The sequence below is a fragment of the Lagopus leucura genome, unplaced genomic scaffold, assembly GCF_019238085.1.
Source record: "Lagopus leucura isolate 7727_CA_CO unplaced genomic scaffold, USGS_WTPT01 Super-Scaffold_100026, whole genome shotgun sequence".
Classification (NCBI taxonomy): domain Eukaryota; kingdom Metazoa; phylum Chordata; class Aves; order Galliformes; family Phasianidae; genus Lagopus; species Lagopus leucura.
This window is the reverse complement of record NW_024962277.1, coordinates 2,816,447-2,843,283: the sequence shown is the minus strand read 5'-3', so window position 1 is coordinate 2,843,283 and position 26,837 is coordinate 2,816,447. Positions and strand designations below refer to the sequence as shown.

The 26,837-nt window shown below is 40.4% G+C and overlaps 1 protein-coding gene across 2 annotated transcripts; it reads right to left on the bottom strand.

Moving 5' to 3' along the window:
• Positions 1–999: 999 nt before the first annotated feature.
• DENND6A (DENN domain containing 6A) lies at positions 1,000–26,837 on the bottom strand. Of its 2 annotated transcripts, XM_042880236.1 has the most exons (20): positions 21,159–21,338; positions 18,707–18,745; positions 18,571–18,613; positions 16,927–17,039; positions 15,724–15,804; positions 15,257–15,362; positions 14,137–14,216; positions 12,764–12,826; positions 12,033–12,088; positions 11,578–11,700; positions 11,308–11,403; positions 8,709–8,803; positions 7,806–7,871; positions 7,634–7,698; positions 7,014–7,103; positions 5,188–5,241; positions 4,993–5,102; positions 4,289–4,391; positions 3,349–3,423; positions 1,000–2,862 (listed from the first exon to the last, which is right to left on the bottom strand). In XM_042880236.1, the coding sequence occupies exons 1-20, from the start codon at positions 21,321–21,323 to the stop codon at positions 2,731–2,733; spliced, it is 1,755 nt and encodes a 584-aa protein (XP_042736170.1). In that variant the 5' UTR covers positions 21,324–21,338; the 3' UTR covers positions 1,000–2,730. The 2 variants fall into 2 exon arrangements, with proteins under 2 accessions (XP_042736170.1, XP_042736169.1); XM_042880235.1 differs by lacking the exons at positions 18,707–18,745; positions 21,159–21,338 and adding an exon at positions 26,753–26,837 and having other exon boundaries at positions 18,571–18,582.

Genomic DNA, 26,837 nt, shown 5'->3' with positions numbered 1-26,837 from the left:
CACACCTGCAGGTCAAAAAAACCCCTGCCCAGGTGAGACCCTTCACCTGAGCAACATAGTGCTGGAAGTACAGTCAGCAATACTGTAATTGTCAATTGCCAACCAAGGAGGATGGACTGGAGAAATAGCTAAGTCTGTAGCACAGATAGTTTTGTTTGGGGTGCTTGACTTGTGGGAAACCACCGAGCACCAGGCTGTGCAAACCCAAAATAAGCAGTCTCATCTCAGTGTGTGATTATTGACTTATTGCACACTGGGCAACAAATTCACTTTTCAGACAACACAACTATAGAAATCTCTTCTCTTACCAGCCAAAAAGAGACAGTGAGACTGTATCTCTTCTCCTCATCATCCAGCTGAGGTTTTTATTTTGTTTTTTTTTTTTTAAGTCACATGAAAAAAGGTAAAATTACTGAAACTAGAAGTTCCTGCACAGTCATTTAGCCTTCAAGCCCCAGATGAATGAGGATTACCACAGGCTCTTTAACCTATATTTTAAGTACTCTGAACTGAAAAAACACGGATGGAAAAATTCCAGTCCAAGCTGGCAACTGCTTTCTACAGCTGATTCAGTTCCTTGGCTGTAACACTACTAATGGCTGAAGCATCTCAGGCTAAAACATGCATGCCCAGCGTCAAAGGACTGCAGAGAGACAAGATCAGATGCCTGTAACACAGAAAGACCAGTCCTAGCATTGTGCCTACATTTTGCCTAGGCCTGCAGCTCTAACTGAAGATCCTTTTGAACTACCAGCACTAAAAGCATTACAGGTCACTGACAAAGATGGCAAACAACCCCATACAACTTTTCCTTTTGCCTTTCTTTTGAACAAGATTCTAATAACTGCAGCTGGTTCAGGGATTTGAGCTAGTATCAGCTCCTAAAGGTCACCCGAAGGAGATGGCTTCACCACGTCCCACAAGGCAGCAGTCTCTCCAAGCTGCTTAGCAGCCTTGCTTACATCAAGGAGAAAAGTCACACCCATGATCCAAGTCGTGTAACTTCCAAAAACTGAAACTCTTTATTTTCTTTTACAAAAATAAGTATTGCAGTCATGTGATAATATTGATCGTGGTTGTTACCAGGTTACATTGTTCCAAGGAACTACACAGTGCTCCAGGTTAGCTTTATGTTAAGAATGGCCACTTAGTAATTTCTGAATTAGAAATTATATTCATCAGGATGTGCAAACAAAATTCCAAGTTAGAAGTTAATGCTGAAGTGGTGCAGTTTAAGTAACATGATACATACACACAACTTTTTGTCATGAATAACTGTATACAAACCATAACAGTATTAAAATACACATTTTCATAAAAATAGTCACGACACTTTGTATCGAAATAAGACATTTTTAGAAAGATGGTATGAAATACTTATTATACAAAAGCATTTTCTTACAGCGGGATTACAAGGTCATGTGTTTTTAAAAATTCCATCCAAGCACTTAAAAGTAGATTTTTTTGATAACTGATCCACTCGTCATGTAAGTGTATGCTGTGCGTCCACGATAGCATCAGGTTTATTCTACATGAAACTGGTCAAGGTATAACCCTGCATGTAGAGCAGCTGAGTCCAAATATACCACTGAATCTTGCTCAAGAAGATAAACATCACAATTGTTGCTTAGTACAGAACACTACTTTTTCATGCACATCTGCTATGTGCATATACCGTAAATAATGTCCCTCTACAATCTTCCCTTGCCACAGTTTGACCTCTCCATAGGCTTTTGTCAGCTAAAGTCAGCATCCTCTTCTCCCCACCCCATTAGCTCCTCGCTGACCCTATTGCTGTAAGTAAAAATTAAAACCTAAAAAATATATATTAATAAAAATTTCTGACAGAGGCTGACCACGGTCTCCAGCTGAAACAGTCTGTGTACTGGCTAACTACTGAAATCACTGATGTTAAATTCTGTATTAGAACGACAATCTGTTCACTGTGATGAATACATTTACACTAGTGAGCCACTTTAAATCCTGAACATCAGCAGTTTAAAACCACAAACTGGTATACAGCTATTTGATATTTGTTTAAGGCATTTGAGCAAAAGCACCCTAATTAACCAACATCAAATGGAAGCAGTTTCTCTTCGGGAAATGTTTGTCAGCTGCCTTCTCTTCTTTAAAGATGCTAAATTAATTTGGTCTTTGGAAAGAGGATCAGAAGGTCAAAGGAAGATACAGTTAAGAACCATTCTGATTATTTCAGCTGTCTCTGAAACAGTTTCATAAGCTGTTGATGGTTTACCAGTAAAATACCCCAGTATAACTTGGTGTACTGACCAAGTCACATATTATGCCAGTTTGTTTTTTGTTTTTTTTAAAAGGAAAGCAATCAGATACTACATCAACAGGACAGTACAGGATCAATATTGCTTACCCCTGAGTTAACAGCACTGGGTATAGCAGCACCAATTAGAAAACATTCTGCAGTGCCAGCACTGCACTGTGGTCCTACACCGTGGAATAGCTTCAGATGCCACGGATTTGTCTTTAAGAGCACTTATTTCAAACATTATTAGACACAGGAATTCCTTTAGTTGCACTGGTACTTAAGTGGGAAAAACAGTGAGAATATTACAGTGGACCATAGCAGTCGTAAAGTCCATTTGTAGTGTTACTGTACTGGTTAGATCTTCGTCCTGAACTTTGTAAGCCACTGTCTTCTGTGATACTACATTCACCTGTTTCCTGCACACACACACAGACACACACCAGCAGGAATCACGCTGTGCCAGTTTTGAGCAAGATGTCCTGCAAGTCATCTGGAAGTGCGAGTATAATATCACGGATGTGTGCCTGCAGCTTCTTCAGTGTATCAGTTTTCACAGGAAGATGTTCTCTGTCAGCCTGCAACTGCAAAAGGTACAACAAAACGTGACCTGCCAAAAATGCCAGTTTACCTCAAAACACACCAAAACGACATATTAGCAAATGCAGAAAATGAATTCCTCATTTTTTAACGAAGTAAAATGTGACCCACTGATCTGGTCAGGTGTTCTCACCATCCACCTGAACTAATGCTCAGTTGGACTGTCAGCAATCGCAGTAAAGTTTGGTTCTCTGCTTCCCTGAGTATTCAGCCTTGCCCCCTCCCAAAGCAGTCACAAAGTGGTTTTAACAAATCAAGATCTGTGTAATGCTAACACAAATGGCTGAATGGAGAAGCTGGCTGACTTCTCAGGTAGGAGTGTTTTGTGCTTTGTTTTAAAATAATCAAGATGACTGATTTATGGAACCTAAATATCAAAAATCATTTTCGTTAAGTACCTGTAAGCTCAACTATTTAATACCTCTACCTTGTTTAGCAAGACATCTTTTAGCCATACTGAATTCACTTACCAGTTTATTCTTTAACTTCAAGACCAGATCAACTGTTTCTACTTCAGAATGCTTCTGACTCCAGAAAACCAAGTTCTAACAAAAAGAAAAATTAAGCACTGATGTATTTATGACAATACATACAATTTTCAAAAATAGTATTAATGTGCACCTACTGTTCAGAGTGGGTCTCCTTTCCCTTGTTCTTTTGCCATTTACTTAATTCATTTTACCCACATACTGTCTCTGAACTACAGAATCAGTTTTATTTGCGTATTTGCTCAGCCCTTAGCATAAAAGGATAGCAGGATCCAACCACAATACAAACAAATATAAAGTTTCATGCCAAACAGGCTTAGATTAAATAGCATCTAAAACACAAAATGGCAGTGAATATTTACCAAATCACATTAGCCAGCATGATGAAAGATTGAAATAGTGTCAGGACATTAGGGGTTCCTACCACGTAGTGGATAAGGATGGATCTTACAACACAAGTTCACATATGTAGCATTCTATTGTTTATCAACAACAAATTTCACTTCTCAGGTTCTAATTTTGGATCAGTTAAAGGCTTATTTCCCATCCATAACTAAGTAGTTGTCTATTTGCTGTGATACCTTAAACATTGTAATACACTTTGAGCTGTACCACAGTTTATGAGAAATAAAACATCAAGGATGGAAATTGAATGAGATAACATCATCGAATATGATGAAAAAAGTAAAACAGAAACTATTACTTACAACCAAAAAACTACTGGAGATGTTTTACATGTGACTAATCATTATACAAAAGTAAAATTCATTTCATATTGCCCTTTTTTAAATGTTAGTCCTGGTCTGTACCTGGTTAGCTAACTCATGTTTTGCTAGAATGTACTTGACAAAATTCTTGACATTTTTACATCTAACCAATGGATGCAGCAGGAATCAATAACCACAACCACCCATTTTCTAACCTCATTGCAGAGTGCTTCCAAATGAAGTGCCTCCAGCTTCTGCGTCATTTCTTTTTGCCGGCTTCTGAACCAGCCATCAAAGTTTGGTGATTTCAAAAAATGCCTGGAAAAACACAGAAGAAAAATAAATTTTATAATTAAAATTCTGATGTTTCCTATGTCTTCAACAGTACTACAGTTACATTTGAGTTGGAGAAGGTATCAGGACCCTTCCTTTGTTCACTGTCTGAAGAACGTAGCATTCTGAAGTAGAGTTTAACAGTAGCTTCTGTTAATCCAGAAAAGGATTGAGGAAAAAAAAAAAAACCAAGTAAAGAAAAGATGTTTGAAAGACAATAAACTCCAGGGATTTTGTCAGGAACAAAACAGGGCTGAGTTCTAAATGTTCCCATTTTAGCGTTTGATTGAAAGGCAAATATCAAGTTAGAACTAGACCTTCCCTCCACACAGCCATGCCAATACTTGCACACAGATGCCCACAGTGTTAGCAGCATCTCGTGGTAATGATTAATGGGTTAGAGAAGCCGATCTAAGTAAGTAAACTACAGCAACCATCTTCAATTTCTATTGAATCATAGATTCAAAAAGTCTTACAAAGTCTTACTTAAACCAATACCGATAATAAGCTTGCTCAGGAAAGAATAGTGATATAACTGATGGTTTGTTTTTTTTTGTTTTTTTTTAATGCTGATGAAATAAATGACCTGTAAAGTCCTATCCAGTCTCCTTTTAAACCAGAGGTGAGCTGTGGTCCTGCTTTTTCCAGCGTCTTCATGAAATCATCCTGGCTAAAATGCCTCAGCTGTGGTGGACTCTATAAAAAGAGAAAAGAGATCATTAGCATACAGTAGCTGTCTTCTCTATCAATCTCCATCTCATTCCAACTGTATTTCCCATACCTTCCATGGTGATATACATTTTTGCAAAGGCATTAGGCTTGCCACGTAACGTTCCTAGAGAAGGGAAAAAGAAAGGTTGTTTGCATAAGCAGTATTTAAGATACACAATCCACGTGTATATTTACTTATCACTTGTGACCACAGTTTTCTAAGTACTGGTACAGGGTGGGGTCAATGCATATTTACCATATAAGAATATAAGGAGAAGCTTATCTAATTCCATTCATATTCCTCAGCTACAGAAGCTGACATTCGCTCGGTTCTATAACAACACATGGAAAAGGCAAAGCAGGAAAGGAAGGAAACATACAGAATATATACTGAACTGCAGCCACTAGCTAACAGGCTTTTTTGGTAGTCCACAGGTACCTTCATATCAGGGGTGATTCCAAACAATAACCTCTTGTATCAAGTATTTGGAAATGTGTCTTAAGTGTCCAGCTGCTGCACCAGCTGTGGGCTGCTCTGCAGTAACAATGCTTGGCAATGGCACTGGCAGCCAGTGGGAGAGCCAAGCTTAAGCTCTGACTACAGAAGGCAGCTCCTCCTTGCCAGATCACACAAACAGGTTGACACAACCTCTTATTCATCTTTAAAATCTGTAGGCAAACAGTCACATGTTTTGATCCATGAACATGACCGGCTTTGATAATGCTATGAAAAGCCTGGTTCCATCTTTAGAGAAAACAAAGCTCCCCCTGTATTTTTCTTGATGCAAAGAATGTAGAGGGTGATCTCCACCCGTGAATTTAAGACTTGTAACAAATTAATTCATTTTCTTGCTTGAAGTGCAAGTTTGAACACAACAGTGGATATGCCAGAGAAAGGATTTAGGTTCACCCTATGTGCCCATCCTATCTCAAAAAGATAAAAGACATAATAAGGAAAAACTCCTCTAATTGTTAACATCCAAGGGCAAACAGAAATTCAATCTGATCACGGCATGCTCTAAAACACTGAAAAGTTCAGGTGATCCACAAAGTGATTAGAGAGCACTTGAAGGAAATAGCAGATATATAAAATCTAATGCTTGAGGTATCGCTTCCCAGTGTTAAGCACTTGTCCAGAGAAATGCCTTAACTTTGCACAGAAATGTTTGGGACTTTGTAACTCCAAAGGCCAAGTAAGAGCACGTTAAAACACATCTATCATTATCCAGTCTGGTTATAAAAGAGATGGCAGATTTCAATTTCAGTGCTAGTCAAAGCCCCCAGACTGTTAGTCTGCATGGGTTCAACAACCTCAACTCAGTATTTGTTTGTCAGCATAAAGCTGTGCCATTAGCTTGTAGCCAGTAGAGCAAGATTTCCAATTACAGGGCTGGTAAGCTTTTACTATTATAGTAAATAAGAAATCCCATATTTAAGTTTATTTCAGCCAACTCTCTTTTCAGTGAAGAATTAAAAACAACGTAGTGAACATTTAGCATTCCAACAAATCTCATGTCCTGGTTAGATATTAGGCAAAATTTGTCTCCTCAACTTAGCTGAGGAGGCCCGAACAGGTGAAGAACACCATGTTTAAAGAGCCAAACAACAGATACCTGCCGTTTGCCAAAGAGCAAGATGCTGTAAACTAAATTATTCTGATTCAGCAAAATTATTATTTTTTTTAAATGCGTGACACCCTGATAGACAGTAGTAGATGCATCTCTGCCTTTAATTCAAGTCAGTCTGTCCTTTGTAAGAATTTAAATAGCATCTTCTAAAGCCAACTGATCTTGCAGAGGTTGCTGGAGATCTGCTCTGTGTTAGGAGAAAAATTACTTGTATTATCCCCCCAGCTACCTTAAGAAATCACTGTAAGAACAAAGTGTGACAACTTACTAAAGGAATAATGAAACTTTCTGTCAATTCCAAAAAATACCGCCGAAGAATCGCGCTCTGTGCTTCTGTAGGACGTTTCTGCTGTACACCCTCAAAAAGAAAATCACAAAAAGGCTGTTATTACAGATATGTAAATAGGGGTATTTTTTTAAAATAATATTTATTCCAGTAGTTGTGTGTACATTTGTCATAAGCTCACTTATTGCACTCCCTATGCTGAAACATGGAAACAAAGCAACAGGATCAGCCCTTCAGTGGCTGATTTTCAGTTACAAGTTTGGAAGCTCTGGTTCTTGAACATGCATGAAATTTCTGGACCAAAGAGATCGGGGGGGGGGGGGCAGCAAGGTGAAGAGTCAAAACAGATGAACTGATCTGTCACTTAAATTACCTAAATTATAAAGCTGCTTGAATTTTACAGTTCACTTAGTTATGCAAACAGCTAACAAGAAGCCCTTTCTCCTACAATGAGAATATCTAAGTATCTATTCAGTCATGAATTGGGGCAAAGGAATCAGAATGCAGTTTCATTGTGATTATGCAGACACAGCTCAGCTCTAACTGAGAACAGGGTAGGGCAGCATGCAATACAGTTGCCATTAAGAGACTTACAGTATTACCTTTTGTAACTGTTTAACAATTTCTTCGTCTTTGTTCAAGTATGGCTTATAAGAGGTATAAACACCTAAAGAAAAAAGGCAGCAGCATATAGCCTATACAGCATATAGCAGGAAACTGTGCTTCTTTTGAACTAAAAACACTGGTGATTTAACTCTTAGGTAACTTTATTACCAGGTTTGGAGTCCAAAGTTTTTAAGTTCTTCAGTTTTTTCACTTTCACCTGCTTTGGAACATCACCTGCCAAAACATTCAAAGCCACCTGTTAACAATCCTGGAACCTCAGCAGCCAGAACTTCCCTTTTATCTGGTTGGATGTTTGACTTCAGAAAAAATAATGGTATAAAATCCTGCAGGAACTGCAGAGTGGGATGAAAAGGAGGAAAAAAAAAAAAAAAAAAAAAAAGGAAGACTGTAGTTTCTAGATCCCAACCACAGAACAGGCAGCATTTTGTTTTTCTGCTCCCTTCTCTCCGTCTGAAAGAGGTATTCTGAAGCTTGGACAGAAATGATGCATTCTGAAGTAAAGCAAAAACTTCCTTACTAACACTGAGCACAGCACCTATCCTTAATTACTGTGTAAATGCAACATAGCTCATTGCCACAGATTTTATGATGCATGACCCTAACCAGGTATTTATACGCCTCCTACTTGCAGCACTGAACCAGCCACACAAACAGCTGCATGCAGGAATCCCATGCCATAACTGCAGTTCTGCAGGATTTTATTACAGACTTGCAATCTGCAATACCAAGTATTACATTAAAACTCCACTCAATTATGCAACTGAAATGCCTACCATAACCAATCAATAACTACTGCAATATTACTTTATTAATTAATTTATTAATACAGCTTTTTTTAATGGGTCCTACATTTCTCTGCACTTGCTGTGACTGATTTATTAAATCCTAAACAGAAACAATGTTTCTCAACACAGATACAGAACTTGGTATGAATGAAAACTTACACGTGGTTAAACATAAACTAAATTCATCAAACCAAATGACATGTTTCTTCATAAACAAGCACACATATCTTGTCAGACAGGATTGCAGAAGACATTTATGCCTTACCTGGAAGCTTAATATCTCCAATCCTGATGATGTGGGGCCAGTGCTGGAGAGTTTTTGCAAAAAAAGGATTTGTCACCCCTAGAATAACAGACGGTCTAGAAGAACAACGACAATGTTTAAAACAGGACAGCAAGAACGTGTGTCTCAGTGAACACAAAAGGCTTTAACTTGAAGTTATTTCATTGTTGTATTGATTTTCAAAAGTTAAAATGTAAGTTACAGGTAAAGGTGAGCTTACCAAAGTTTCCAAGGTTTAGAAAATGGCTACGCAGATGTGTGAAAGTCAGCAATAGAAGTGCCATATGGAATCACAGAACTGTAGGGGTTGGAAAGGACCTCCAGAGATCAGTCCAACCCCCCATCCTTCTACTGAGACTCTCAGCTCTATGCTGCCTACTTAAAATAACGAGAACAGGGTATTATCTGAATTATTACTGTGGATTTTGTTTGTTTTAAATGATCAGGAATCTGACCCTACATTAGAAAGGGTAATTGCTATGTTTCAAGGTTTGATTATGACAAACCTTGGAGTAATTTTGTATGCATGTCAATACAAGACTTTTCAGTTGAGCTACCACTCAGATGACAACACGAGGCAAAGAGACACTTGCTGCTCTGTTTCCTTTCCAACACTTCAGTGTCCTTTATTAGAAAGCTATTATCAGGTGGAGAAGTACAAGAATACTAATAGCATTGCCCCCAAGCCTGCAACCTGTCAGGTTTTCCCATCTACTCATTACAATCTGGCTTTGAGGATGCATACAGACAGCCAGAGAACAAGAGGCAGTAAGACCACAGGGCTGCCATTACAGCAAAGGGCTGCAGAATTTGGGATTTGTATTTTGATTACATCATTTTAGTGCTGTATTTTTCCATATAGTGGCTGCCACCATTTTATAACCACACTCTAGCTAAGGAGAGTACAGCTGCAACCTCATTGGAACTACTGCAATGAAATATATTATTGTCACTTCCTCAGATTGGTCCTGAAAGTCTCAGATTTTGTTATGCCATGAATGCTGTTCTTAATAAGTTTCCTATTTCTTAAGGAAAGGTGGGGAGGAAAAGGAAAGTATGTCCATACTACAATGACGAGCAGGCATAAACTTCTGTGCTACTCTTCACCTATTTTTGACTTGCATTCCTCCCTCCACTTGCTGATTGTAGCAATACGTGTTTTTAAAACTCATTAGGTATTCAGAGGCAGGAAAAAAAATCTGAACACACAGCTCTGTAGCTTAGTATCATGTCTGGGCTATGAAAATAGCAATTTTCACCTCTCAGCCTCATTGCAGCATAGAACAGGCGGTACCAAATTGCATCAGTTTCTCTGAAGTCTTCTCTTGTTTATCACTGACTCAGCCTACACTATCAGACCTCTTCTGAAACTTACTGCTGTTCAACCACATCCATCTGGATCCATTCAGTTCCATTATTTTTGATGTTTATACAATCCCACTTAACTCATTAGCACTATTCATTTAAATTCACTGGGGTCTCCAAATATTGTTCACAATTTCTCCATGTTATCACACATGGTTTATACTCTCCTTCCCAAAACAACAGTGAAGACCATTATCCATAAAAACACCTCAACACTTTATTCTGCTGTACTCGATTTGTGATGGCTAATCTTATGTTCTTATCACTGTCACAAGAAAAGACAATCAACATAAGAAACAAACTGATTCTCAAGAAGCACAACCTTAGGGGTGTTAAGCATAGCCTAAGCACACAGAATTAGCACATCTCATGCCTATTTTGTGCATGGTCAAAAGCACCCTTCTTTGAGCCACTGCCTATTTCCAATCCTTTTGTGTTTTTATTTTTCATAAGAAAGCAAGAGAAATTCCAGCTCTGTTTCACATACTAAGCTTCCTAATATCTTTCTATTTGCTACACATGTATTGATACAATATGGGTGGCTGAAGTTTAGCTAATTCTTCTTGAAATTATTTTTAGAAATTAAATTACATACTGCATAACTATCCCCATGGAATACAACTGTAAGCTCAATGCCTACATTTAGATGTTTTTCCACTGCTGCATCTCTGGCAATGGTTTTTGTTTGGGTTTGGTTTGTTGTTGTTTTGTTTTAAATTGAGAGGGAAAATACAGAAAAAACAACCAACCAAAAAAGCTAACACAACAACCACTGTCTGTTCAGGAAAAAAAAAAAAGTTTAAAAAAAGATCAGTAAATCTAACACACACAGCCTATAGCACATCAAGCTGCATTTAAATAACGTAAGAAATATTGTAGGTGTATGCTGTCAAAATGAAAGTAGGACATCAATAAGTTACAAGGAGTCCTTAAAGGAGATGTGAGATTCATGCTTTTTTTTTTTTTTTTTTATAAAAGGTAATTTCTCAAGTGTTTACAATGCTTTTCTGACAAATTGAGTGCAAGTAATTCATTTTTGGATGCGCTGCCTCAACTAGTGACAACATCAGCAGCTAACTGCTGTATACTTTTAAGAATTATCTTACAGTAAGCAGTCTCAACTCCCTAATAACAAAAATTCAGCATAGTTTAAAGCAGATTTGTGGTTACAAGCAGCTTTGAAAGACACCTTCAGAACAAAGCTTGGTTTACTTACGGAGCTTGTGTGCGGGTTGTGTATTCTTTGAATTCACTGTCGTGTATGGTAAAGTACGGCCTGAAATCACTGCAGTACTTTAATGGTGAAACACAACTGCAGAGTAGAAAGATAAGAAGTTTTTGTATCTGTGCAATGGAAAGTTCACTACAGAAAAATCGAAATTAACATTCATGAGGCTTTGCTATATTCAGATACACCCGAGCGGCACTCAGCTGCCACTGACAGTGACTCACTTGGTCATCTGTTCTGCAGCTCCACCACACTTACCTCACGAGTGCCAACACGGTTTCTGAAGATTCTGCTGGCGATGGTGCCATGACAACAAGCGGCTCCCCCAGCAGCACCAGTTCCCACAGCATCTGAATGTGAAAGAACACTGGACAGAAACACCTGAAATGAGATTGAGGGGTTTTAGTACATTTAACATAATCAGAAGGAGTACATATTTGATTGAGTACAAACAAGGTTTCCAAGAGAATCTGAATTGGTTGAAAAATATAAAATAACATTGCAAAAGGTAACGTTCAACAGACTTGCTTATTTATTTCAGTTTCATGCTGTATGTTACCTGAATTCCTTTTTTTAGGTAGCTTTAGAGAAAAAGAGTATTAAAAATAACACTGATAAGCATTAGCTTGTGACCTATGAGCTACGTATTATGGAATCCTCATTAATATTTAACTGGTGGAAATTCACAGTTAGGAATAAATTCACATTCCTACCTGAAAAGATCTACTTCATGAACAGTTGGTAAGGTCATAGAGATCTGAGCATCTGCCTAAAAGACATCACAGTACTAGCTTTTTAGTCATGACAGCTATCAATTAAAACTTTTCCTTTAATGCTTACAGACAGTAGACAGTACATACCCTATATCCCACTACTGTACTTAATAACTACTGCAGTGTGTAGTACATTATGTCCACAAGTAACTTTTTATTAATCTAAAAGTTTCTCCTAACACCACCTCCCCACACAGGCATGCAGCTTTCAGTGCTAAAGTGATACAACACACTGATGCTGTTTCAAACAAGAGCTGCACAGCATATGAAGGAAGACACAGACAGATTTGTTCTACAACCATCTTCCATGGAAAAAGATTTTGAATGTGTTTTTTGTCCTCCAAAAATAGTACAGTTTTAGCCATTAAAAGGATGTTTAAGTTGTTAATTTTGTTAGCCAGCTATCCCTACCCAAAAGCAGACAACTCGTCATCTCCTGAAGAGCCTGGTGTAATTGGCTTTAAACATCTTTCATACAAAGAATCCAACACTAGGCTGTTCTATTTGAAGTTTCAAAGACACTGAATTTCATTATCACCAAAATATGTGGGGATTTGCTACCAAGCTTTTATGAACAAGTAACCAAAAATATAAAAGCACAACAAAACCAACAAAGACAACTGTTCAGCTTTGTCTTAGAGCTATATACAACAGCAGCATCTGATCTCTACCTGGTGCATATTCTGTACTATCGGGGTTGTTCCAGGCTTGTCACGATATGTTGGAACTCGCAGCTTTGAAAGAAAGAGAGAAAATAATTCATTTTCCTCGTATTGAAACCAGGAGTGACCTAAAATAAATGCTTACAGACAAGCTGCAACATTTAAAGACAATGTCACACAGTACAATTTTTAACTTGCTCTACAGAACATCCACAGGGCAGGAAGGTTCTACAGAGGGATCTGGATAGGCTGGACTGATAGGTGGAGACAAACTGTATTAGATTCAACAGGGCTAAGGGCAGCGTCCTTCACTTGGGTCATAACAACCCTGTATGGTGCCACAGCCTGACGGAAGAGTGGCTGGAAGGCTCCCTGGCAGAAAAGGACCTGTGGGTGTTGGTCAACAGCCAGCTGAATACGAACCAGCAGTGTGCTCAGGTGGCCTAACAGGCTGACAACATCCTGGCTGCTATCAGAAATAGTGTGGCCAGCAGTACTAGGGAAGTGATCGCCCCCCCTGTACTCAACTCCTGGTGAGGCAGCACCACAAATACTGTGTTCACTTTTGGGCCCCTCACTGTAAGATACTGAGGTGTTGGAGTCTCTTCAAAAAAGGGCATCAAAGCTGGTAAAATGTCTATAAAACAAGTCTTAGGAGAAGCAGCTAGGGAAGTTACTTAGCCCAGAGAAAAGGAGGCCCGGGGGAGACTCTATCAGGCTCTACAATTACTTCAAAGGAGACTGCAGTCAGGTCTCTTGGTCTCTTCTGCCAAGCAATGAAGTGACCAGACAAGAGGAAAGGGCCTCAAATTGCATCAGGAGAGGTTTAGGTTGGATATTACGAAAGATTTCCTCAGAGAGGGTTGTGAAGCACTGGAACAGTCTGACCAAGGAAGCAGTTGAGTTACCATCCCCAGAATTATTTAAAAGATTTGTAGGCGTGGCTCTTGGGAGCATGATTTAATAGAAGACTTGGCAGCTCTGGGTTAACAGTTGGACTTGATGACCTTAAAGGTTTTTTCCAACCCAAAAGACCCTATGCTATTTTTTCTTTTACTTGACCAGAATTGAATTCTCAGTATTTTCAAGTGATACTTCATATTTTATTTGGCAAATATAACTAGCAAATCCAGCTAATCTCCTGCAAATACCAGAAGATTAATACAGACACTGCACTAGTAGTGATCTGGAAACATCTCTCTAATGTCCACAAGAACTAAAAAAGATTACTCCCTAATCAAGGAACCTAATCAAGAGTGGAGTGTAAGTCTGTTCCTATTCTCAAGTATGAGACACTGAAAACAAGGCAGAGTACGGTGAGTACATACACAGTAAGTGGGGAGGAAAACATCATCAGAGAAAAGCTGTGCTGAAGTTCTTACCTTCATTACGACACCCATAATAGGCAAGTGTAGTACTTCCCCTGGAATTGGTGGTGGCCAACGATCAACATCGCTGCAGACTTAAAGAAAAATGAAAATGGACTAAGAACAATTTATAACTAGTTTGAATGCACAGTAACTCATGGTATTGCAGTCATCTTAGTGCACACTGAAATCGTAAGTTAGTTCTAATACCTCAACAGTGTTATTTATATTTTCTTCACTCCATACTCTAGAGAAGTCTTACAGCGCAGATGACATTCTTCACGTATGCATTAGAACTGTGAAGGTTTTCATTTCAAGAAAACACTATTGTCTTGTCTTCCTTTTATAGCAACCTGGTTCACAATTCATTGAAAGACCATTACAGAAACCCTTAAAAAGTACATGTTAAGAAACTGGACAACACACATACAAAAATAGCTATCATAGGAAAGAGAGATGCAAGTAGTTAGGGGGAATTTAAAAAAGTCTTTGGAGATAATAATAATAAAAGTTTGCTTAGCAAGCTTTCTAGCATTTTCTTGAAAACAATTTTAAGTATCACTGCTAATTCTAGTAGTTTTTTTTTCTAGAACTTACTGTGTTTGTAATACTGTCACAAAAACTCTGTTTATCTACAGGTGATTACAAACAATTCTTTTGTCAAGAGTGGTTTCCACCAATTTCTACTCAGTATAAGTACAAAGACAGGAATTTTGTATGGGGCAGACTGAGGGAACATTTAGCAGCACTGCCCTGTTGCTGCTCCTGCTTGGGTAAAACAAACACACACACTCCCTGCCAGCCCAAGAAGACAACACACGTACAGCTGCTTAAGAACATTTGTCAGAATGCCTAAAAGGATTCAACTTGTGGTGAGTACAAATTAAGGACTGATGTCAGCTGCTTGTACTGCTAGCCCCCACGGGGATCTTGCACCCCCCCCCCAAAAGGATCCAGAATCAGATCAGTTCTGTTCAATTATCTAGACAGAAATCAAACCAGTTTGCTGAAGTTTCAGCCCTGTACCCTGCAGAAAGACAAATGCACAAACTCAGATGTGACAGTTTGCTATTTGCCCAAAGCAGTTAGGAGATATTACAGGAGTGTTTCTGGAACAACGTAACAGCAGCACTACCTGCTTCCAGGAAAGCCTCGCTTTTTTCAAAATATTCCGGTGCTATTTGCTTAAGCACGGTGCGAAAGAGATGGACGTATGGCAGCTTGCTGATGAGGACCAGTGACTGCAAGAAAGAATAACAGCACAAAGATGTCACTCTAAGTGAACGCCTTCTATCGCAGCTCTAACTGTTATCCTCAGAGAACATAAAACGTGACTTTTCCTCACACATACAAGCCAACCACACATGACCACAATCAACAGCAAAGAAAAATCTCCCGAGTTTCCAACTCTTTGTTCTGATGTAAGGTTTTCTTCTAACAGTGGAGCTGGAACATACTCACACTCACACAGAACTCAGACCAGGTTACTACAAACCACCACAGCATTGAGCTACAGGAGCAAGATATCCTTTCTGCTTCCCTGATGTCTCTGAAAAGCAATTATCTTCAGAATACATATTTTCCTACGAAAATCAAAATTACCTTCTGAAAATAGCCCCTTTTTAATGATTTATCTCGAACTTGTCTGAAATACACATAGCCATAGTAATACGCTGGATCTTTCTGCAAAAGAACCAAAAGAATTCAATGTATCACACTGATACTTTCTGTCTTTTCAAAGGATTCTATAGGGCTATTTACATGCAGACTCAAACTGATTAGATACAGTTAAGAAGGATTATTCTGTTTACTGACATTAGAATCTTTATGATCATTTCAAAGACAAAGTACCACTGTGTGGAAAGAGTTGTCCTTTGTAGCTTTGCTATTTTTCTATCTACGTTCTCTTGAAATACCACTGAAAGCAAAACTAGAATAAATTGCCAGAGGAATAGGTCAACACTTAAATTTTGCAAAGTTGCACTAAAAAGATGTTAGCAGCTACAAACCTTAAAGAAATGGGAAACTTGAAAAGACAAGAACTAACATGTAATATGTCAGCGCTACAAAAGATTGCTGGAGTAGTAGCAAGCTCTCACGTTTCAGTGATAAAACATCAGTTTCATGCTTCTTACATGCAGGAATTCAAATATTGGCCACATAAACAGAACTGAGAATCAGACTCCCACTAGCATAATTAAAGGCCTCGGTATTTCAGTGTTCCGTAAGAAAACGCTGGTAACTTTTTGCCTATGAACTCTTGATAATGCCTCCATCTTAAAAAATAAAAAGAAAAAAGAAAAAAAAGAAGGAGGGCTGAGGGGGAACAAAACAGAGAGAGACCTCTCAGCATTGTGCATTTGTTTGTTTCTGTTTTATATTGTTTTTAAAAAGTTATGAAGTGTTTCAGATGCAAGGGATTTGACAATCTGATCTCCAGGCCTCCAGACACTAACAGAACAGCTCTGGTCACTGATTTGATTTGTTACAGTCCAGAATCCATGAAAACTCAAGGAATAGTCAGTGGAACTGATTATTAGTTAATTGTTACAGTAACAACATACTACCAAAATAAATAAATAAATGAATGAATCTGCTCAGCTTCCTCCCTCAGAACACCCAGTTTTTGTTCTTCATGCACGAATTTCAGAATTAGCCTAGTAGCTGACACCATTCAGAAGATCTTTTATATATATTTATTATATATTATTATTTATTATTATATATATATATATATATGTTTATATATATATATATATATACACACACACACAGAAGTATTACTTTTATTGTTTTATTACCAACCTTTAAGTAAACTGGTAGATCTCTATCCAAGTGGTCCAGGAAACAACACACAGAAGCTTTCCTTCCAGAAGACCGTCGAAATCTAAAGCAAAACTGCGTGTCGCCAAGACAACCTAATGGGAGAAGAGAGAGGGAACAGCAAACGACAGCATTCAGCATTAGAACTTCACCACAGAAAAAGGGAAATGCACTCCAATTGTGCCTGTTTATAGATACATATTCATATATGTTTTAAGTAAACAATTAGATGGTTTTGGCAACAATAGCTTTCTTTAAACAAGAAGAAGAAACATAAACTCTACTTTGTGAGTTTGTTAGCTTTGAAGATTTAGATTACATCCCTGAACAGCTCTACTGACAGCTGCCCAACTGTTCTTACACATTTTCTTGGTCTGGCTGTACAGTTCTGCTCATCTTGAACAAACCTCATTCCTCTCTTCAATGAAAGCACTTAACCTTTGTTTCTTGTATACCAAGCTGGGGCAAGCTAATGCAGAAGTTGACCTGTAAGCTGTTCTCTTGTGGTTCTCTGTGCAAGCCAAGGACTCCATTAATAATTTTACTTACCACTCTTCTAAGGGCAAAATAAATAAATAAAGCAGCCTTAGATCCTAATGCATTATTTTGTACCTTCGGGACCTTTCAAAGGTTGGACAAATTTGTAACTATTACCCATGAGAGTCAGAAGGAAACTCATTTTCAGTAACAGAAGCTTTTCTTCTGTTTACCCACTGGATATCAAGAAAAGAGAAAATACCTTAATTTTAATGACATAAAGACAAAGGGGAAAAGAGCTGAGGCTTTTTTTTTTTTTTTTTTAATATTATGTATACCAGAAAGCTCTTACATATTGAAAGCATATATCTGCATCATTCCATAGCAGAGGTGTTATGCTGCAGAGGAATCAAAAGCAAAAAGTACATGCAGCTGTGGGGACAAATGTGTTACTACAGGTTTTGACTGTGATAAAGAAATAAATGTGAAAAGACATGTCTGTACTTCTGCCATCTCTTTCTGCAGGTGGTCCAAGCCTTCAGCCACATGCCTCTAATTCCTCTTTGGCAGCAGAACAGGAAAATTTAGATGAAAGAATTCAGCAAGCAGGACCACACAAGGCAAAAAAGGAAAGAATAGAAAATTTAAATTACATGTATTTTTCCTTCAGGACTGTTCTCCCTAAATGCTTTTGATTTTTAAAAGTCCGTTTCACTGTTAGGAATTTAGATCTACATATTTACTAGAAGACTTAGATCTTTAGATCTACATATTTACTAGAAGAATGTCCCAGACCCTTCCATCTGCTTCCAAACTCTGGGCTTACACTTTTCTCCTCAATTACAAAAATATTACTTTGTTTAAAAGAGATATGTATCTCTTCTATATACTTGCAAAGTGCCTTAGAACTTCTGCATGCACATCACCAGGAAGGTCTTGCATACATTCCTGATATTTCACCCATAGTAAATAAAGAATTCTCGGGCCTCACTGCAATACAAACAACCATAGTTTTATACTTAACTGCAACTTTTCTGTACTGCAATATTAAGGTTTCCAGAAGAAGGATTTAATCCCAAACCCTGGATTTATACTTGTTGAACAGCTTAGTCCAACAGCAGATGACTACAAAACAGAAAAAGCACTTACCTGAGTTGGAATCTGGAAAAGACAAGTAGCAAATATTGGTTTTCTAAAGAGTAGGGAAAAGAAAAAGGACAGTTACATTTCCTGGTATTTCTAAACTAAAACCAAACGACGTATTTACACAGCAACCATTACTTACCTCTTTATCGGTGAGCTTTGAATGTGGAGGATATATTACCTACAGGAAAAAGAAAAAAGGTAGTATTTCATTAAAAAATACACCAAGTATAAGTAAACAGCTTCTCTTTAGTGTTTCTACAATACAACCCTCAAATACTTGTCAGCTTTAGGCTACTGACTATGATAAATTATTAATGCTGTGCATCTCTTCTTACTCACATGCTTTTTAAGCTAATGATCTTTGAGAGTAGATTAAAGAACACCTCTACAGGGTGTTCTGAGTGCGAGCTGAAGATGATAAAGGTACACTCAAAAACTCAGGCTATTTGACATTTGGCACAGCTGGTCCTAAGGAAGAGCAGTTTGTGTTTAACTTGTACCTAGAAGATTCAGTTACTGTCTGAAATCTGTTGCTCTGGGTAGTTAGATTGGGATAACCAAAATTCAATCATAGAGCGCCTACTGTATTAATATTAACTGGTGAAGATGGAACATTTGCCACAAATGAGAGTCAGGAGTGTGAAAGAGCAAGAATTACACCCACAAAGCCACTTACACTGACAAAAAACAGGTTATTTGGCATTGCTTACAATGCATAAATCACAAACAATGTGACAACTGAAGGCACAACAACAGTAACTACACCAGTAAGAAAAGAGCAAAGAATGAAACAGAACCTCAAAGCATTCTGCTATGCCAAGGCGATGTTGTAATCAACTTAAGTAATGCACTCCATCAGAAGCCGCTCAGCAGCTGCACGATGCCGCGCTCACCTGCATCCAGTCAGAGCTTTAAGCCTACAGTGAGGATATGATGAACGGGGCTGCCAGCAGGCTGGAATTCATACCCCTGTTGCTCAGCAGCTACTGTACCTTGGCGGAAGTCAAATGAAGATGAAACCAAAGTAAAACCAGCAGCAAGCATTATCGTCCTTCCCATCGCATCTCAGCCTTTCTGAGCTGCATGGGTGGCCACCTCAGTGATGAAGTGATAACGAAAGCAAGCAGAGCCCAGGTGAAGGTGTTTTTTTGTACAAACAAAATACAATGTTTTGAATGACCTTAAAGAAATCCAAACAGAAAAGAATGAGAACACCATTTCTGTAAGTTGCTGCTAGGCCAGCAGGAGCAGAAAATGAATCTGACTATCAAAAGCACAAAAGAAAATGCAAAATAAAAAAGAAAAGTGAAAGTTAAGACACAAAGAAGCAGAATGATGAGAGACCATAGCTCCCTGCTTTCCAAATGCTTCCCTTTGTAACTTCAGTGTTCTTACACACACTGTTGTTCCTGCCTGAACTGGTCATCTAACATGCTGGGCAGGAAAGAAAGGACACAGCCTGAAAGGCAGCATCATAGCAGAGCCCATGCCAGAAATTCCAACTTCCCCATAGATGTAAGTGCACGCTGTTATAAGTGAAAGGAAAGTAAGTGGAAAGCTGTGACTAGTTGGAGGAAATATAACAGCTACTTCAGAATCCTCCCCTGCAATGCAACTGTAAGGAAAAGGCCCTACTGCTGCAGATTTTGGCAAAGCACTGCTTCTGTCTAAGCAGTTTCCAGAGAAGAAATAAAACAACTTCTTTTGTGTAGTTTGAAACTACGCTGCATTTGCTTTGCATTTGTGCATCTCTTAACATGCTGTAATGTTAAGTAACCTCATTCTTAGGACTCCAACTGAAACTAAAAATGTAACTAAAAAAACTCAGGCCGTAATTCCACACACACGTTAAGTTTCATTTTAGGTGTGCTTTCAGCTACAGTGAACCGGACTGCTACCAGAGCTGCCTGCTGACCACGCAGAGCCCTGAACGTCCCTCACCCACACACAGCGCCTCTGCCTCAGTCCTGGGCTACACAGCACTATCATCCTCCTTGCCGCCAGCATTCGGTGAGAACAACGCAGATGCTGCCATAGGACGCTGGTTTATTACTTGTATTTCCCCTGAGCCATTGACACACATCAACTCTGCTTTAAGGATTCTAACAGCAATACTAAGCCAGTCAACGCGCACCCCTGCTAAAGCACCATCCCAGCCACAACAAAGTAGCGAGGAAGCTTTTCCTTACGCCCCAACCGGTTTCTGCACGGGCACGAGATGAGCACGAGATCGGGACGTGAAAGCGCCGAACAGAGGCATTTCTGCAGTTTATTTCCCAGCCCCATCGGCTGCTTCGCGCAGCTCCCCGCGCAGAGCGGCAAAGCGCAGCGGCACGGAGCTGCCGGACCGCCCGGCAAGGGCGCAGCGGCGGAGCAGCGGCCGGCTGGGATTTCGCACTTGGCAGCACCGCAGTTCCCTCCCGGACGCGCTTCCCCCGCGGCTGTGCAACACCGCCCCAGAGGAAGTGCCCGATTCCGGCGGGACGAAGGGCCGCGCCGCAGAGCCGGGCGTTCCGGAGGTGGGGGGGCGGTTGGGGGAGCAGCGATGCGGCCCCGTGCCCGAGCCACGGCGCCCGCGGGCCCTTACGTACCTCCACCGCCTGGCCCAGCTCCAGGTCGAAGCCCACCACGCACACGCAGTGCAGCCAGGCCGAGAAGCGGTCCCAGGGCAGCAGCGGCAGGCCCCGCTCCGGCCCCTCCGCCGCATCCTCCCCGGCCTCCGCGGCGCCGCCCGCGCCCCGCTCCCGTAGCGCCATGGCGCTGCCCCCGCCCCGCGGCACCGCCGCCTCGGCCCGGCCCCGCCGCCGGGAGCCACGTGACCGCGCACCGCCTCCGCCGGGAGAGACCACGGGGCGCCGGAGGCGAGGGGGCGAGCGGCGCCGAGAGCCGAACCACCGCCGGGGGTGTGCGGAGCTCCGGGGCCGGCGCTGGGAGCGGGGAGGCACCGAGCGAGCGGCAGGCAGCGCCGGGACGGCAGCACGTTGTGCGCAGCGCCGAGCACCGCATGGAGCGGGCAACAAACAGCGAGCCTCTCCTGGCCTGTAAGCCTTAGCTTCCCACCGGACTTCAGACTGGCTGCTACTTGCAAAGCTTGCCTGCAGCAGAAACGGCCCGGCTGCCCTTTCTCCCACGCAGGGGCCGCAGATATTACCGCCGAGCTAACGCGGCTGTACGTCCTTAATGGGAGACGCAGGAGTATTGGAACACGCTTCTTCCTTAAAGACTCATTAGCAACATTTGGTTAACTATCAGAATAAAACCGTAAGAAACTAAAGGATGCTTTCATCTTTATCGCAATTTCCTAGACAAAGAGGAACAAACGTGTAACTCAGGCAAAATCACGTTATCGTTGTAATGGCTTAAGACACAGCAGCCTGCAGTTACCATAAGCCATTAGCGGCAAAGCGAACTGCAGATCCACAGTAAGATACGGCAGTGTTAGTGGCTGTGCAGGAAGGATCTGCAGCTGCTTCAGCTCTTGTTCCTTCCTGCCATTTCAAACTCAGTAACTGTTACAGGTTTGCTCACTCCCAGGTTCTGTAAAAGGCTGCTATGCAGAATAACACAAGACTGAGGGTTGGGTTCATCAAGTCAAAGTTCTGGCAGTGATTCTACCGCAGTACTTAACATGCTGGTCCCATGTAGGAGCTGAAACAGGGCCTGGCTAAGAGCTCTTAGTATCTTAAACTAAGTGACATGTCATGGCTTCTTACACACCTTCCCTGGCTTGTATTCTTGCTATCATTGCTGCAACAAAATAACAGCAGTTATTATTATATACCTGTTATTATTTAGTCTCCTCTATTTTTATCTTTCCACATGTGGGGGGGGGGGGGGGGGAAAGTAACTTCTTAGATTGTAATTGTAGACACACAAACTGAAGAGAATAAAGTATTTCTCTGACTGATGTTCCCTGCTCATTTTGTTCAACGTCAGTCAGTAACTTACCTGCACTGGATGCTTACCAGGAGTAACCTTTTGGCAGGAAAAGGTTTGGAGAACAGTCATGATCTTTGAGGAAGAAGCATTCTCACCTCCCCGAGATCCCCTGATCCCTACGTACTCCATCAGTTCACACTGAGTTTTGCCCAGACAATTCAGATACCTTTTTGCTTTGGTAAAATGTGGTTATCTTTGTTGGTTGAGAATGAATGTCCATTGTCCAAGAATTAAAATATTCCTGCAAGCATTGTAAGTATTGTCATGTTCAGAACTGGGACTCTTGTCTCCATCAGGAAACTTCTACTGGGTCAGATCAGCACAGGACAAACTTCAAAGCTGGAAATCAATCAACAGAGAATGCTTTGCTACAAGTTGCACTTACACCTGTACAGCTCTGCTATTGGTTTGCTTACAAAGCTCTCTGAAGCCTGTCTTAGTTATGCAGAGTCATCTTTTCATTCTGCAGGGTTTGGATGAGATTATCTTCTAGAAAAAGCATACTCTGTCACAACAGTTCCTTGAATAAAAACAAGTATAGACCTAAGCAGGACAAGTCCAAGCCATTCAGCATTTGAGTTTATCTTGCTTTCTCCCACCCTTTTTCAACTACGACTGCTGTCTCTACTGCTCTATCCTACCTCCCAGCAGGATGCTTTCCACCACATAGCAGCACAGGTTGTGCTGGCTGCCCAATTCCCATAGCTTCAGCAGGCAGTGACTGAGCAGACTGTGCCTTTCCACTGAACAGCCCCAAAGAACTGGATAAACATCTCCTCATCACCTCACCAGCCCCCCTGCCTTCAGATTTTAATTTAAAGCCATACTTAATTTGTACTGGAAAACAAGGTCTAATAAAATGCACTTACATACAAAGAAATAGCAGTTTGTTTTTAACATTTTTTTCTTATTTTTCAAGCAATCTATGTTACCAATAGCTTTATTGATAGCATTATTGATATTATATACTATAAGATATGCTTTTGAACAGCAGTTGCAGAGACTGAAGGAGGAGCCTCGGAAACTATTCTGTGATCACTGCAGCTGGAAGCAAAGATCAGCAGTCAGATTCTTTTCACTCACACAGCAGTGTGACCACCCCGAATCTTTGACAAAAGCTGTTCACACACAGCGCTTCAAATACTGAGCCGCAAAGTTCGCAGGCAAAACTAAAAGGTAAATTAGCTCTTAGATATATCCCAGGCTTTGTTTTTTCAAAGGTCTTTATTTAGGATAATTTGGCTCTTTTTTAACACAATCACGAAATAGCAAGTAAGCTATTAGCTAATACCTGTTGTTATTTTCCAGTACAGATCATTGAGAGGGGTCATTCTTGCTCCATTTACTTCTCATGCAATAACAGAAATACACTGCTAGAGGAAACGTGTAGAATGCACACATACGCATTCAGCAGCTCCTACAAACAACACATAGCTGAAAATTCCAATAGGGTTATTGCTGTACTGATGTGCCTGAAACGATGCCATTCAGTGCTGCGGCTGTCCAAAGATGCACGCTATCATGCACGCTCAGAATACTGTACACTTTATTGAGAACCACAAGCAATAAATTTTAACAAATTGCCAAGAGAATCACCACGTTGTCACAGCAGTATCACCATTCCTTGTTCAACTCATTTTGTGAGACCACTTGGTCCCACTCAAGAATAATGTATTTTCAGTCACTGCACCTAAAAAGCAACTACAGATCAGCAAACTGAGCGTGAGCCAGCTAGTCTTCCCCCAGCCCTCTAGCGGACAAGAAGTGATTGCTATGAACTTTAGCATCATAATCCGTTACCATCCAAACCGACACATTCACAAGAATCTACTGCTCTGAAACGATTTGTCACTTGTTTACAGTTCAGCTTAATTCTGCTGCTTCTGAGGAAAGCTTCCTTGGTAAAATACGTCACATTGGGATGTGGACAGAAGTCCAAACTTTGCTTTATGTTCCCATTTTGCCCTACATGACAGTATATGCCTTTATAGACAGTCATGTTTTAAAGTTTGGTACGGCTGCAGATAGTGCAATTACCCACACAATTTGTTGTGCTCCTGGAAATCAATGAAAAACCAATTTAGCAAACTGCTGATGTTCCAGGGATGAGAAATTCAATAGAAAACTGCACACCTTCAACTTTTTTTAAATTGTGTTTTCATTTTCAATTTGCATCTTACTTTTTACACTGCAAACGGAACTTCTTTCACACAGCACACCTCATTCCTTCCAAACCTAACAGCTTATCTTGAGTCAAGACCTCCCACCAAGCAATTATTTCACAACAACACCTCAGTAAGAACTGTAACCTAACAATGTTTTGGTAGCCCTCTAGATCACCATTACACGATATTCAGAAATATGAACGGAGTTGTCCATAATGATGCTCACTGTTCTCCTCCTTTAGGCAGTCACAGTTAATTCAGAATTCTGAGCAAGCACCCTTCAACAGAAGATCTTATTTTTCAGTAAGTCATCAGAACTAAAGGATTTTTCCCTCAAGCTCATACACTCAATCCAAAATCCAGATGTTTGGCAGGTATGTGCAGAAGTTCTAACTCACGTTTCTGAAACAAACACCAGTTCTTTTGGGGACAAATACAAGTCACCTCCCTTCCATTTCCCTTGTCCAAGATGGCTATAGAGCAGGCTGTTCTGCCCTCAGTTATGATGGCTATCATTACATTTCATGGACTTCCTGCCCATTAACTAAGCGGCATCTTGCTGCCCTTACCTAACATGGCTGCCACAGCTACTGCCCCTCTGCATCTTATGCCGAACAGTGGTTTGCAGAAGAGAAGCACATGCTTACGGGTCTTCCTTACTCCTGCAGAGCGCAGTGCATGAGCACTTGGTACTTAACTGTTTTCATCCACCTGTTCCCTTCCACAGTTCAAAGATGGGCACTACCTGATAAGCATCAAAGACTTCATAAAACACCCAAGTGACAGTTCGTATCTTCAATCCAGAATGAAACCGTCTTTGTACTTTAACTTACGTATGAGCCTGTACCTAAGTTCTGAGCTCATTAGACAATTTGAAATAGCAGTACAAGAGTCTGAAAGAGATCTATATCCATCCAACTTCCCTGGGAGCTGTCAGTCATGCAGAGGGCTCAGGTTAGGCCCCCTGATGAAAACAGGCAGAACTCTGCTGTTCACTGAGGCACCTGGCAGCACCAATGGCGTTGAGCAGTTGGCATGTGCCATTGGATGCCCCCTGGGGTCGTCATAATGGGATCTCTCTGAGGGACTGAAGAAGTTCAGGATATCATAATATATGTGACAGGGGCTTAGAGTTTAAAGGACATGTAAACTTAGGATACTCTTTTATTCAACTGGTCACAAAAGACCTTAAGATACTGTACAGATAATGCAGTGTGAAATACATTTGCTTCTCAATAATCGGACCTGCAAAAATATAAATACTTAGAGAGAATGTTAGTTAAATGCATCCACTGCTCAGCTGTTTACTTTTACTGCGACTCAGCTCTTTTCATTCTTACTCCCCCTAGATTCTAATGCTTCTTCTCCATCTTGAATTTGACTTTCAATTCCTTTCTCCATTAAACAGACATATAAAAACACAAGACACACTCTCAAAAACATTATTTTCATTCCAACGCCTACAGTAGCATTTGTTGCTGCTGCTTTTTATCCTTTTCCAATTCCAAATATTATCAACTATTTCTACTTCTGCTCTTTCCCTTGGGTGTAACTCCTGATGGACTTCATTTCTCTGCTTTCCCATCCTCCTTTTATGCTCCTTTTCTCCTTTTGATGAACTACGGCACTCTGCATGCTACAAACAAGAGATGTACCAAAATGCCATTCGTTCTAAAAATGAGTAAATTAGAAACATAGTTGTCACAACTGTAACCTTTTACAGACTAGAAGACTCATGAAAGCTATGAAGCAATAGCTGGCTTTGCTTCCATGAATAGAGCTGAAAATTACTAATCAACAGTTCCAAAGTTTCCATGTATTGGTCTGCTTTTATCCTCAGATATCAGACTTACCTCTTCTCTTGGATTTCATTTCCTTGTTTCAAACTCAGACTTTACAGCCTGAATTTGCTTTTTTTTTTTTTTTCTCCTTTGTATCATTGGAAGAACAGAGAACAAGAAGGCTGCAACGCATCAAGCTTCCCCCCAACAACAAACAGAACGAAAAAAGAGGAGGAAAAAATGAAGAAGACCCTGAGATCTTCCTGTAACCATTCCTTCTGATGCACTTTGCAGCCTTACCTCGAGCGCTGCCCATTTCTCACACTGCTGGCTGCCCTGCCTGGCCCGGCGCCACTTCTGCGTCCCAGGGCTGCCGGGCCCCACG

Coding starts and splice junctions, on each gene's coding strand:
- DENND6A (XM_042880236.1), bottom strand. CDS start 21,323: ATGGCGCTACGGGAGCGGGGCGCGGGCGGCGCCGCGGAGGCCGGGGAG. Junction 18,746..21,158: donor AGCTGGGCCAGGCGGTGGAG/GTACGTAAGGGC, acceptor TTTTTCCTGTAG/GTAATATATCCTCCACATTC. Junction 7,699..7,805: donor AACTTTGGACTCCAAACCTG/GTAATAAAGTTA, acceptor TTTTTTCTTTAG/GTGTTTATACCTCTTATAAG.